Source organism: Telmatherina bonti (assembly GCF_933228915.1).
Source record: "Telmatherina bonti genome assembly, chromosome: 15".
Lineage (NCBI taxonomy): Eukaryota > Metazoa > Chordata > Actinopteri > Atheriniformes > Telmatherinidae > Telmatherina > Telmatherina bonti.
In genome coordinates, this window is record NC_136613.1 from 28,085,421 (window position 1) to 28,100,420 (window position 15,000).

Genomic DNA, 15,000 nt, shown 5'->3' on the forward strand with positions numbered 1-15,000 from the left:
AGGGATAGCGAGTGGGAGGTGTGGTGCTATCAAGGTTTAGCAGCCTGGGTGAAGTATTGTTTCCTGTATTCCATCACGGTGCCAACTTTGTGCCATCCATGAGATAAGCTTGACTTATGAAGCCGTGTGGCTGAAGAGCGAAGGTAAAGGTTCAATCTGTCCAGCTGGGGACACACAAACAGCAGATTATCATGTTGGTTGTCACCTTGTGTGAGTTCACAAAGCCAACCTTCAGGTCTTTTGCCTTTTGTTCAGGTCTGGTGAGCTTAACAAGGATCGGGTTTGTCTTGGGCGGTACTTCGAGGGCTGATAAAAATTGTAAACTCTTTACCACTCATTTGAATGCATGCTTTTCAGATTTTAAAGGGATTTCAAGGAGCCAGCAGCTCTACTTGAACATATAATTGACCTTTTGACCTTGTGACCTTTGAAGCAATGCCTGGAGTTTGTTCTTTTTCAAAGGATATGATTTACAGTAGTAGTTAAAAAAAAGCACATTGATTTCATCATTTGTGAGACTAAGCAGATCTTTTAGTTGTCCTTACACTTATGCAGCATGCCCTCTGCAGCACGCCTCACCTCAAGCTGAAAACCACTGACCTCCACTGTCCTGTGCAGTTTGCTGACTGTTCCAGCTGCCAGCTGCCAGATACATAATCGCACTGCAAAACGCAAGCTTCCAAGATCTGAGCTCACTATGAGAGACTAAAGTCAACCGTCCACTTAAAAGGCTTTACTTAACAACACCTTGGCAAAGCTTTATACATTTTTTTAAGGTAATAGCTAGTGTGCAAGTTGTTTTGGCTGCCAGCGCAGATGTAATCCGACCGTCTTGCTATATGCAGCTTCTCCGACGTCTCATGTTCATTTACGAACGTACGTAAAGGCTCATCCTCCAGGACCAATGACTCAATCACACATTTTCATATATAGACGTGAACTAGAGGCAGTAGTTTGAAATTTTTTGTTGCCAGAGAAAACAGAGGAAGTGACTGTGTCCAAGACGCAGCAGGAGGCCAAGGTCCTGTCAGCCTCACATGGCCTCTCTGACTCGCCTCGTCCAGCAGACGACTCAATCCCTCCAGCCCACGCACACACAAGTAGCTGACATAAAAACTGTTCTTCTTATCAGTGCATTTACCAAAAATCTGTTGAGAGGCGCTTTCTGTGTTCAGATTAAAATAATCTTCTTAACTCAGGGAAAGACCCCAATTTCCTTTCTATTGTCTGTGATATTTGGATGAAATTAGGCATCACAGTTGGCTGGAAAAGCAGCCCGGATCTCTCTCGTGCTGCTTCTCTGGTGTTGTGCTTGAGTTGTTGTGTTCCACAGAGACTCTCAGCTGTTTCATTGCGTTAACACCTAGCAGAAAGCGCGAGCCAATGGTGTGTGTGTGTGTGTGTGTCTGTGTGTGTGTCTGTGTGTCTATGTGTGTCTGTGTGTGTGCATGCAATAGCTTCTGTCTTGACAAGCAGCTGTCATAAATGCCATCATGCCTCTCCTTGTTGCATCTTGCACCATGTGGTGTCCTATGACTTAGCATGTGCATGTGTTGTGTTGCAGTGTGTGTGTGTGTGTGTGTGTGTGTGTGTGTGTGTGTGCTGCATTTTGCCTTTTCAGGTCAGCCATGTATGCTTTGCCACAGTAACTCAAGGATCACGTGTGTGGTGTAAATCTCTCATTATAGGTTTTCTTACTTACCTTCCATAGTTACTCTATTCTATTCTATTCTATTCTATTCTGGTCTGGTCTGGTCTGGTCTAGTCTAGTCTAGTCTAGTCTATTCTGGTCTGGTCTGGTCTATTTTTCTATTTTAGTCTGGTCTGGTCTATTTGTCTATTTTAGTCTAGTTTAGTCTATTTTTCTATTTTAGTCTAGTTTAGTCTATTTTTCTATTTTAGTCTAGTTTAGTCTATTTTTCTGTTTGAGTCTGGTCTGGTCTATTTGTCTATTTTAGTCTAGTTTGGTCTATTTTCTATTTTAGTCTAGTCTGGTCTATTTTTCTATTTTAGTCTGGTCTGGTCTATTTGTCTATTTTAGTCTGGTCTGGTCTATTTTTCTATTTTAGTCTGGTCTGGTCTATTTTTCTATTTTAGTCTGGTCTGGTCTATTTGTCTATTTTAGTCTGGTCTGGTCTATTTTTCTATTTTAGTCTAATTTGGTCTATCTAGTCTATTTTAGTCTGGTCTATCTAGTCTATTTTATTCTAGTCTATCTAGTCTATTTTATTCTAGTCTGTCTAGTTTATTTTATTCTAGTCTGTCTAGTCTATTTTATTCTAGTCTGTCTAGTCTATTTTATTCTAGTCTAGTCTATCTAGTCTATTTTCTTCTAGTCTAGTCTATCTAGTCTATTTTCTTCTAGTCTAGTCTGTCTAGTTTATTTTATTCTAGTCTAGTCTGTCTAGTCTATTTTATTCTAGTCTATCTAGTCTATTTTTATTCTAGTCTATCTAGTCTATTTTATTCTAGTCTATCTAATCTATTTATTCTAGTCTATCTAGTTAATTTAATCTAGTCTATCTAATCTATTTTATTCTAGTCTAGTCTATATAGTTTATTTTATTCCAGTCTAGTCTATCTAGTCTATTTTATTCTAGTCTAGTCTATCTAGTCTATTTTTCTATTTTAGTCTAGTCTATGTAGTCTATTTTTCTATTTTAGTCTAGTCTAGTGTATTCTAGTCTATTTTTCTATTTTAGTCTAGTCCGGTCTATCTAGTCTATTCTATTCTAGTCTAGTCTATCTAGTCTATTCTATTCTAGTCTAGTCTGGTCTGGTCTGGTCTAGTCTGTTTTTCTATTCTATTCTATTCTATTCTATTCTATTCTATTCTATTCTACTCTATTTTTCTATTCTATTCTATTCTAGTCTATTCTAGTCTATCTAGTCTAGTCCATTCTATTCTAGTCCAGTCTAGTCTAGTCTAGTCTATTCTAGTCTGTTCCATTCTACGGTGGCCCGTTCCAGTGCAGTGTGGTGCAGATTGATGATTCAGGCTCTGGTGGCTCTGTTATTCTAACAGCTCTGTGATTGATGAGAAACCTTCCCTGGAAAGGCTCACTTAGCATCTTTCTCTTCCTCTCTTTCATTTGTTCTTCACCTTCTTCCTTTCCTTTCTTTTTCTCTCTCTCGCCACCTCTTTCTTTACTCCTCCATCTCATCTCTTCTCATCAGTTCTTCTCATCAGCTTCGGACAATCGATTAGTTGTCTTGGTGGATCTCGTTCTTGCTCTACCAGTGCAGGCACGCTTATGTGTGTGTGAGTGTGTGTTGGAAGTAATCTAAAACACCTGTCTCTGTGACGGATAACAAACACAGCATTTTACCTCCCCCGGTGTTTTGTACTATACCCCAGTGGGACATACAGCACACACTCACGCAGCACACTCCGATTAATCTGCGGGTTTCAGCAGCTCCAATGTAGAAAAATAAATGTCATGACCTAAAGTAGAACCTTTCTCATCTCCTGCTCTCTATTTGTGTTTCAGTGATTGAGATAGATAAAAGAATATGAGCTATTGTTTTAGCAAAGGAGTTGTTAATTATCAAAGTCTTCTGATTGCAGTTGTTACGGCTGAAAGATGAGGACCTCTGAGAAATGGTTTCTTTTTAGGTCAAATGGTTTAGTAAACTTTTGGAATCCAACAATCCAAAATCAGACAGGATGTGTACAAATGGAGGAAATTCAAGTCAATTGTTACCCCCCAAAAAGAGGTCATGTGATACACTGACTGCTCTGAAAGGACTCCGAGGGAACTCTCTCACATTAGCTGATAATAATGTTCATGAGTTCAGCACAAGGACAACTACGGAACAACAATGTTGTACATGACAATATTGCTGCTTGTCTGCAGTTTGCTGAAGATCACATGGTTACTGCACCATTGGAAACATGTTTTGTAGATGATGAGACCAAATTAGAAGTGAAAACTTTTCATTTTAGCATGAGAACGCTACTTCACCTCCAAAAAATGGCAGAGGTAGTTTTATGGTTCGGATTATAGGCCAAAAATTGTTAACAGAGGAATGGTTATTGGCATTTAAAGTCAAAGTCTTGGTCATAATCCTCCCAACACATCTGGATGGACCTGAAACAGCCTTTCTACAGGCTTTCTGCATCCTGCACACTGGTATCCGTGTCCACCAGCAGCATGCCAGACACGTAGCGCCACATCCACAGTCAGGATGGGGAGGTGATTATTGTTATTGTATGAGAGGAAATTAAAATGAGCCCCAAGTCATTACTATCGATCTGCCAGGAGAGGAATCGGAGAGGAAAGAACATGAAGAGGAGAGGGAAGTAGACTTACCTCTGGAGAGGTAAGTCTAACTCAGATAATGATAACTCAAGGTGTATATTTATGTGAATATACAGTACCAGTCAAACGCTTGGACACCATTTTCCATACATTAAACAGGAAAGTGTGATCACTTGTTTGATTGGTTCTATATTTGTCTTTCAGTAACAAGTTTTCTCAGGTTTATTGAACAGGTTTAGAATAATTTGAACTTAGTTTAGAAATTCATATGCATCCTCTTTATATAGATTTTGGTTTTCTTTGTATTCATTTAGCTGTTATTTTGTTATACATAGCTATTGTTGGGTCATATTAAAATATATCAACACATCTGCTTCCCAACAGGTGGACCTGCACACTCTAAAGGTGATTACAGGCATCGCCACCCAGGGGGCCATCTCAAAGGAAACTCAGAGGACTTACTATGTTACCACCTTCAAGCTGGAGGTCAGCACAAATGGAGAGGACTGGATGGTCTACAGACACGGCAAGAACCACAAGGTGGGTACAAAAACACATGGTCTGAACTGGAGAACAGTCAGGAACACTAGAAGAACTGATGGTTACACACATTCATTCATATGGAAAAGGTGGAGAAACATATGAAACAGGATACATGCAGTCAGAGTTGACCACAAACCCAAAATCTAACCAGTGTCTGCAATTACAGCTGATCGGCTGCCATTAAGTGGGCTCGGATTAAGGGTTTACAGCCAAGCCTGAATGAAAACATATCTTCAAGGTCTAAGTAACACCTTACATCATCACATGGACTTCAATTTATGTTTCATTTTCTGCTTTTTAGATCACATCTGCTTTTTGTTAGTTTCTGGTCAGAGTTCTGCAGAAGGCTGACCTGAATGAGCAAATCTCAGAGGTGTGAAGGCACGATATGTCCGTTAGCATGCTGCAGTCAGCATGCTGGGAAGGGGGTTCCAGGTAGAAACGTAGCAGACAGTACTGAGAGCCTTAATGGTTAAAAGAGCAATTAAAGTACTGTAGAGGAGCATTCCAGTGGTTGTGGCTGGTTTTTCCATCACAGCACTTCTCCCCCTGCACTGTGGTCACACATGTTTGTCCTGTGGTCTAGCGCCACGTCTAGCTATGCGCTATAAACCCTTTTTCCTTAATGAACACTAATGCATGCACACGCTCACAGACGCAGGCATTGCGCTCTGAGAGGCGAAACAGGACATCCCGTATAACTTTCTGGGGTTCTTTTGCAGACAACAGATCCCATAAGATGTGTGGCGAAGGCTTAGTTTCAGAGAAGTGACATATAAATAAAACAGAATGGAGAACAAGGGAGTAAATGAGGAAAGAGTCAGTGACAGGGAATATAAAGTCATATTTACAGAAACTCAGCGGTCATGCTAAGTTGATAACTATTATGAAACCATTTTGCCAAAAATGACCCAATGATTCATTGTTTATTTAGACATTAGTGACTTATAATCATGCTTAAAAGTATGAGAGCATCTGCAAGTAGAGTGTGAAAGTAGCATTCATTGAGGTGATGGAGGCATAGAAAAAGGAACACATATTTTGTCCTGTAATATTTAGCAATTCTAATAAAGCAGCTTTGATTTCTAACCCTGTGAAAGTGATGCCATTCCCTAAAGCTTGTTAAGCCTGTTACATCCTCCACGAGAAGCGAGAACTTTTTTCTTTTTCTCGAAGCTCAGAGAAGAAAATGACGTCATTTTGTTCTTGCGGACGCATTTGAAGACAGTTCTCCACACACCGGGCTGGCAGAACTTTTTTCTTGCAGGGCTGCGAGAAGTATCGTGTGATTGGTCGGACATGTGAGGTGGGCGTGGTTAACACGGAGAAAGCATGAAGCGGAGTGGCTGCTTCCGTGTGTTTGCTGTTGCAGGTAAAACGGATTGTTTTGATAAAACAGCTTATCGAGGTGGTGAGAAAGTACGAACATTTTTACATGTGGCATTAAAACACTATGACCCAGCCGCGTGCACGACCTGCCCTGCCGCGTGCACGACCCGCCCTGCCGCGTGCACGACCCGCCCTGCCGCGTGCACGACCCGCCCTGCCGCGTGCACGACCCGCCCTGCCGCGTGCACGACCCGCCCTGCCGCGTGCACGACCTGCCCTGCCGCGTGCACTACCGTTGCTCGTTAAATATGAAACTAGAAAAGCACACAGAGAGCGGAAACCTCCGCCAAGCACAATGTTAAAGAATCCATGAAAAACATTCCTGGATCCAAACGGTGATCCGGATCACCACCAACATTTAATCCGATTTTCATTTTTACATTTGCAACAACTCTTGAAATTTTTATAAAAATCCGTCCGTAACCTTTTAAGTTATCTTGACCAAAAAGACGCCGGGAAAAACATGACCTGGTGGAGGTAACAACCGGGTTCATTGCACATAAAGCAGACATCCCCCCACCCCCCCATCAGTGACCCCTCCCCGCTGCAGACCTGCTTCTCCTGGAGGATGTATGGACCTGACAAACAAGACGTTTTTTATTGTTCTTGCAGCCTCGAGAGCAAGAACTCAGTTCTTGCGTCTCGTGGAGGATGGAACAGGCTTTAACCAAGCCTGAGCTGGCTGACAGTCCTCATAACGAAGGCAAAATGGTGTCCACTGAGGATTGTAAAAAGAGCATTTCAGTCTAAACTATGATTATTGTTTTCTACCTCTGAGTAATGTTGCCCAGTCCCCACAAGGAAGTGAAATAATGTTTTTATGAAATGTTGTTGTGCTATTGACCAAATAAAAGCAGGAAGTAAAGGAAGTATCTGGGTGTTGAACTTGGATCTCATGGTTAAAAGGATTTTGTGTCTTTTCAAAGGAAATACTTACAAACAATGCATTTAAAACTGTTTCACTTAACTCAACCTTTTTTTGGCAGCAGGACTTTTTGGTTATGTTTGCGGAAGACTATGAATAAATATGCCATTTTGAACAATGCCATATGCAGGAATGTTTCAGTATTTAATGGAGGATGGGGGAATTGTGATTAACAGAAAGTGAAACTGCACATTTGTCCATTTTTGCATTTAATCCTGTTTATCCAGATTCTGCAGCAACTGCAGCCCAGTTTCATAGCGTGTTGACATTGGCATGCAGTATGAAACAATAAAAATCCAATATGCAAAACAGATTAATGACCAGTGTTTTCAGATTAGTTGCTGGTGTCACTACCCATAATCCCCGTTGATTCCCACATAACCCTGGAAAGCTGCCTCGAGCTGAACACCGAGAGGGGTGTGTCAGCATGTAAATTTGTGTGTTTGAGGAGGATGGAATAAATCGGCAGCAGCTTCTGGCTGGATACGCATGCACTCACACAGACACACTCAAACCAACTGGTAAGAGTCCTCTGGGCCCATTTGACTCCCTGGTGTGTCAGTCTGTGCAGTAATCTGACGGTTCAGATCAGGATCACTTCAGTTAATCTGCTTCTCTGTCTCATTGTTAAATTATGTGTATGCAAATATACTGTAGTATATTATGATTATGGGGTGGTCTTTGTGCTATTGTTTCCCCATTAGAAGTAGAGTTAGTGTGTTGTTAGTGTGTGTTGCTTCTTTTTCTGATAGTGAAACAATGGTGTGAGTGTGTAGGCTACCACGGTGTCCTTTCTCAGCTGACACTCTTCGGACAGCCAGTCCACATCAGCCTTACTTTACTGAATGTTTCTGTCATCATCCATGAATGAGTGTGTGTTTTTATGGAATAAATTACTCAGCGTTTGTGTTTTTAACACCGACTGAACCTTTTTTAACCAAACATTCCACCAAGGATCTTCACTGACATTTTCGTTCGTTTCCTCACTTCTCCCTAAAATCCCCTCAGTCATCACTTTCTCCTTTCTTGTCTTGTCATTCACACACTCAACATCTGCATCTGCACCTCCTTCCACTTTTTCCAATCTCTTCCATACGCCCTCCCTCAGCACTCCATTGTTTATTCCCCCCTTATGACTCAGAGAAAGTCATCATGAACATCATGACACGTTTATGCTGCTTAAACAAATGATTTTTTTTTGTGCTTACCACTGTGTGTGTGTGTGTGTGTGTTTTAATCTGGAAGAACGATTGAATTAGTTTTTTAAGAGCAAGAGCCATTAAGGGAGAACAGAAATTAATTGGAGCCACATAGACAGATGGAGAAGGCATCATACTGGATGTGAGAAAAAACACACCATGCCTCTTGTACGATAAATGCAACGACTTGAGTGCTTATAGACAGATGCATGTTTGCAACTTCTTTCTTACTGCATCTTAACGTTTGTCTCATATGAGTAGCTCTCACTGAAGCAGCAACCATGTACACACGCTCACACACACATGCAAGCAGGCTCCTAAAACATCTGGGAGCCAGCTCATATGGGTGGTACTGCTGTCACACAGCATCACAATGATTTGTGTGATCTGTAATGTATTTGATAATGTCATTAAAGGCCTGTTGTGAACCAGATGGAACATATGGAATATGTATTAACTAGCAGAGACTTTATAGGCAGAAAGGAGTTTGCAAACGTAATTTGCTCAGAAAGCTCTGACAGATATACTGCCAGAGAAACAGAAGAGTGAATCAGACAGATGGGCAAATACACTCATGCAAATCCAACAATATTTCTAGTGAATCAGAGGCGGTTCCGGTTCTCTTTGTACCCGTCTTAACTGCAGAGTCATTGTCAGATCTCTTGACGGCTCATGTGAAGCTGTATTTTGCAGAAAGAGAGAAAAAACAAAACAGTGATGATATCTGAACAACTTGAAGTAGTGAAGGATTTGGAACAAATCCTCCTACATGCCCGTGGGTCATGTAGGAGGTTGAGCAACCCTGGTGAGGGAAAAGTATTGATTTTCAGTGACCCAAGGTCTCAAGTTGGGAAATTATGTTGACTCACTTTCATTCTAAGTCTTGACTAGTTTAAAACCGACTGGAAAGTTTTATCTGAGCATGATTTGGTACAAATGTCACTATAAAGTCCCCCGAATTGTTGCAGACTGGTCTGTGGTCAGCGCAGCACTGGACCTCTGCCAGGAACAAAACCTCCTATTCCCATTCCAATCTATGCAGGCAAAGATGGATGGAAGAAGGGAATTCATGGAGGGAGGGAGTGTTACTGTATCTTGCTGAGAGGAACATACAGAAAAGTTTAGTAAATTTGCAAAGGAAGGGGGGGGAAGCAATAGGTTAAGTAGTCCCGCGCTGAGCTGATTGTGAGGAGAAACAAAACGTTGCAGATGGAGGAAGGACAGATGGAAACCAGAGGGAGGAAAGCAAGGTTCATAAGGGAAGAAGTTAGAGTAGGAAAGCGGCTGACGGGGAAGGAGTGCTCACCGGGGAATCGCGGAGCATAAGAAAGAGGGATGGATGGATGGATTGAGGCAAGTAGGAGAGAGGGAATAATGAGACTAGCAGGAAAGGGTGTTGACCACAAATCCCTCCGGATAGATCAGAGATCTCAGCAACAGAGCCTGGAAAGATGTCAGGAGGGGGGAAAGAAAATAAAACAGCAGAATGGAGGGGAGGAAGGCTGGGAGGTGAGGGAAAGAAAGCAGGGAGGGTGAGGTCAAAGGAGAAGGGGAGAATCGAGTTTGTGACAAATGAAGACAGAAAAGCTGAAAAAGAAAGCTAGAATTGAGACAAAGGGGCGTAATAAAGGTGCCATGTGTCATTTTAGCTTTGAGGTATGTGTTGTACTAACACACCCCCTTACACACGCGAGGATTCACTTCTTACCTTCCTTGTCCCGCTGTGTTTTTGTCCCAGAGTGATGAAATGAAAAGAGACAGTGAGAGGTGGTGGCGTCAGTTTTACTATTTTATAACTTGCTGCCCTCACACACACTCACACTCACACACACACACACACACACACACACACACCAAGCACACTCTGCGTGGACATTTGCATAATTTAACACGTCTGCGCTGGTCTCCTCTGACTGACTATGACCCTGCAGGCTGACAACGCAACCGCGCACACACACACACACACACACACACACACACACACACACACACAGCTGTTCTATCCCGTGAGGAGGAAATATCCTGCATTAGATTATCCTGCAGTTATACACTTGATCTGATTTGTTGCCTTTTGCCTACAAACAACAATCAGACAGCCTGCACCTGCAAAAACACATCCGCTCCGTCGTTTTTCACTTGTGCAGGTGTGTAAAAGTCGGAGAGAAAACGGTATTCACCTCCCATTTGCTAACTTTAAACCTCCTCAGAGACAAGTAGATGTGCAGTATTTAGAAGAGCGACACTTTTGTTTGTTTTTTTAGTAAGTCTGAGCATCAGTGTGTGTGTGTGTGTGTGTGTGTGTGTGTGTGTGTGTGTGTGTGTGTGTGTGTGTGTGCGTGGAGGGAATTGTAAGAAAGCATCTGTTCAACCTGGTGTCAGCTTCCCTTGTCTCTGAACACTGCTGAAAACATCCACCCATTAACAAATGCACACAGACCGACAGAAACACCCACATCTAACCTGAGCTGGGCTGCAGGTGTACTCCATTAGCTGATTGTAATTTAGGCCTCTGCATGGATAGACGCTGTCAACGGCAAGTTTAAGAGCTGAGGACGCCAGGGATGCTACACCTCCCCTTAAACCACCTCTCTGTGGAGCCTTCCTGCAGAGCCATGACCTGAGAGCTGTCCCAGGAATAATGTTTGTTTCTCTGCATGCATAAACATGTCCACTGCTTTACTGTTCCCAGTCTAAAAATCACAGGTTAACTTCTCTGTGGCACAAAAACTCTCACATTATTTTTGCCAGCCTGCAAATGAGGAGAGTATTATGCAGCTAATTAGCTGAACAAACTGCTCTAATGGTTACTCATTAATGAACTCATACAGCGGTGTAGAATATGACCTTTGGACTGTGTAGAAAATTAAACATTTAATAAAGATCATCACCGTGTGGTGGAAATCAACATATGCATTAAACACATCATGACGGTGAGTAGGGATTGTTAAGCCGGAGCCACAGTCTGGTTGGCAGGCAGGCCACGTTGACAACATGGCGTTACCGTAGCGATTTGCTTAAAACTAAGTTTCCACTTTCTTTGATGCGTCTGGCACAAAATGTTTGGTGTGTCACCTGAGCAGCTCATTCATTCATTTTCTGAACCGCTTATTCCAATTCAGGGTCGCAGGGAAGCTGGAGCCTATCCCAGCTGGCTTTGGGCGGCAGGCAGGGTACACCCTGGACAGCTCGCCAGTCCATCGCAGGGCCACACACAGAGAGACAAACAACCACACTCACGCTCACACTCACTCCTAGGGGCAATTTAGAGTGACCAATTAACCTATCATGCATGTCTTTGGATGGTGGGAGGAAGCTGGAGTACCCAGAGAGAACCCACGCATACACGGGGAGAACATGCAAACTCCACACAGAAAGGCCACTGACCAAACCAGCCAAGGATCAAACCAGCGACCTTCTTGCTGTGAGGCCACAGTGCTAACCACTGCGCCACCGTGCAGCCATCTGAGCAGCTGTTACTGTAAATTTGTGTCTGCCCTGATTGATATATTGTCCACAGTAAAGTCTGAGGGACTTAAGCTTATGTTTGTGCAACTTTTCTACACTGGTCTTTTACAAACACATGTCTAGATTTTATTATATTTTGCTGCCACTTCGAGGCAATCTCAAAATATATTAAACAATATCTCTCTTTCTTCCGGGTCCAGTCCAGCCGTTATAACCAGTAAAGGCAACATAATACAATAAATGAAAAAAACGTAAGAATCAACGAGGGTCCCCACATCCGAAACACTCCTCTTTGTGGAGTAAACGTGTTCAGCAAGGCACGGCGTTCTGCTGTCATGATGCTGGACAGGACACGTTAAAATTAACAAAACAATATATTTTTAAACAAGATTGGTTGTTACAAAAAAACCATCTGTGGTGTAAATATAAACACAGGCAGTTGTGCTTTCACACTCTTGTACCTAAGGCCAATGTAGTCATTAGTCACATAAACAGGGATTAAGGTGAACATGCAGACTCCACAAAGAAAGGCCGTGGCAGAGGTTCACTGTAACGTCACAAAGGTTTTACATATGACCATCTTGGTCTGGCTCGCTCGGTTTGCTGCACTGTTTTGCATTTCATGAGCGACGCACAGCCGGTTATGGAAAGTTGGAATAAAAGATGCAACATACAACATAATCTAAGCTTGAGCCACTCATGTGGTCACTTTGCTGTAGAAGGCGAGCTATGATAAACACTCCTGTTTCAGGGCCTCCTTTCATGTGTCATGGTCTGTTTGGGGTTATTTTGCTTGTGGTGAAAGGGTACCAGTGCATCGAGCAGCAGCGAGAATTTCAGCTCCGTTTGGTGACCCTGAACACGGACGGACAAAAAAAGAAAAAAAAAACCGTGTGTGTGCGTAAAGACTCAGTACAGTACATGCACGGCTACAGATGTGTGCATGTATATGCTGAAGAAATGTTCCAGTCAGCACCGAGGGAAATCAGAAAGCACCCGCCAGCCCCCAAATCCTCCGAGTAAGATCTTATAATTACATGTTAGAACACACTAACACACACACACTCTTGTGATTACAGTCATCTGCCACAATCCTATTAATTCTTGTATGGCCTTCAGGCATTTTTCCATCATTTAGGTGGTCACGGTTTCAAGTGCGAAGGCCTTTGTAGGGACGTGAGGTCACAGAGGGCCGACTCACCCACCGGGTCATGGTTTAATTCCCAGCTGGCCATGAGGTTTGCTGCTGTTCCTGCAAGTCAGAGACCCCCTTCATCCATATTTTGTCACCTCTGATGGGTTTTGCTGTTTAATGGATTGAGAACAGGAGGAAAATAATGAATTTACACACAAAGACGGACGCATCGACTCACACACAGCTAAAACAAAACACCTATAAATGTGTATCCAAGCAAGTAATTGCAAGGCCTTTTGGCTCTGTTAAGTAAGGCTCACTGCTTTCTGTAATAAACACACTCGCTTGTTTTATCAGCACTATTGTAACAAAACAAAACAAAAAGGTTTCTGTAAGAAGAATGAATGTTTTTTTTTTGCCTTTTTTCCTCCTAAATTTCCAGCAGTACATCATCATGGCAGCGAAGCAGAGAGGGAGATAGAGACGTCTAAGAGAAGGACAGGGGAAGGGAGAAACGATAGGGAGGAAAGCCGAAGCCCTGCTGTGTTTTCCTGCGGAGAGCTCAACAGAGATGACTGCTGGAGAGAGACGGGTAGAGAGGGAGAGACATGACACTCTCAGATAGACAGAGATATGAAGTCTTGATGTCAAGAGACAAAAAGAGTGCTTCTGGCCATGTGCGCTTGCATTCAATTTCCTTTTATCTGTATTTGTGTGTGTTTTCACAGGAAATCATTTCGTGTGTGTGTGTGCATAGTGAGAAGTGCAGGGGATTTGAGGGCAATGTGTGAGGATGGAGAAACTAACTGTGTATGTGTGTGAGAGGCCACTGTGTCTGGATTTAGTGCAAAAAATTGTATGTGTGTGTTTGTGCATCGAAGGGTGACAGAGTGTGTTTATCTTTGCACTCAGTGCGTGAAGGATTAAAGATGTTTTCCTGTGTGTATGTGTGTGTGTGTGTGGTTTATTCAGGAAGACTTGAGGAGAAGACTCTCCTCCACGTACTTACATCTCTGATTTATTGCATACTGCATGCCCTCAGAGTGTGTGTGGAAGTGTGTAAGACTCATTCTTGCCTCGCCAAACAGACACGGTGTTCATTCTGTGCGTTGACAGTTCTCGGTGTGTGTAATCACTCAAAAAAGAAATCTTTTGCTGTTGTTATTTAAAACCCATGTGAAATCATGTTGTCCTGAGCTATAACTGTGGAAATGAATATTAATGTTACTTTGTCACGCTTGGAAAGCGAGCCAAGCAACCGTATTCCCCAAAATGTTGAACTATTTCCTGAAAGGTCGCATTATTTTCCCAACTCTTCCCCCTGTGGAGTTCAGAAATGCAAATGATTTGACGTTTGCTGTTGAGTTTGGAGATATTCTTTGAGTTGAACGGAGGTTCAAAACACAGCACTGCACAAAACAGACCTAAATAATTAAAGCCAGATCAGATTAAAAATAGGAAAAATGCACAGAAACATCAACATTTCAAAAACAAGTCAAACCAGAAACACAACATTCGTGAATTCTGACGACATGTTAAATAATTTACGCTCCAAACAGTAAAGCTGTTCATGTGTTTTAGAGCAAAAAAAATTAGCCAATTCTCCAAACACAACAGCGAAACATAAAACTTATTTCCCAAACACAACAGCAGAGGGACCGCAAAACAAAACAAAAAAAACCTCCTGACAGAATAATAAAATAATGTATAAAAATGTGCTCCTGTTCCGTTGCTGCTGAATTTCTGCTCATAAGGTTTTTCAGATATAGCTCAAATATAATAATATCTATAAATACAGAACTTGATTCTGTATTGAGATTCCAGTTTGAAATGTCAAGGATTCGACCTCTGCTTAAGAAATGAATCTGCAGGTCAACTTGGCCAGATTTTTATAAAAAGAATTTGGCCTTTTACAATTTCCCTGATAATATCATTTACAAGACGACACATACTGGTCACTACCTCAGGTCCACCTTTCTACTGCTGGGTTGGACCCCCTTTTGCATTCAACCTACCGTAACTCTTCATGTCATAAATTCAACAAGGGGTAGGAAACATTCTTTGCTTCATATTTACATGAAG

At 42.2% G+C, this 15,000-nt stretch overlaps 1 protein-coding gene across 2 annotated transcripts in view; it reads left to right on the top strand.

Moving 5' to 3' along the window:
* Positions 1–15,000, top strand: part of LOC306766466 (neuropilin-2-like) — a 107,081-nt gene that overhangs the window by 40,822 nt on the left and 51,259 nt on the right. For both annotated transcript variants that reach the window (XM_079254239.1, XM_079254240.1), the window contains exon 7: positions 4,647–4,802. In XM_079254239.1, coding sequence (XP_079110365.1) covers positions 4,647–4,802 — 156 coding nt within the window. The remainder of the gene's footprint in view (positions 1–4,646; positions 4,803–15,000) is intronic.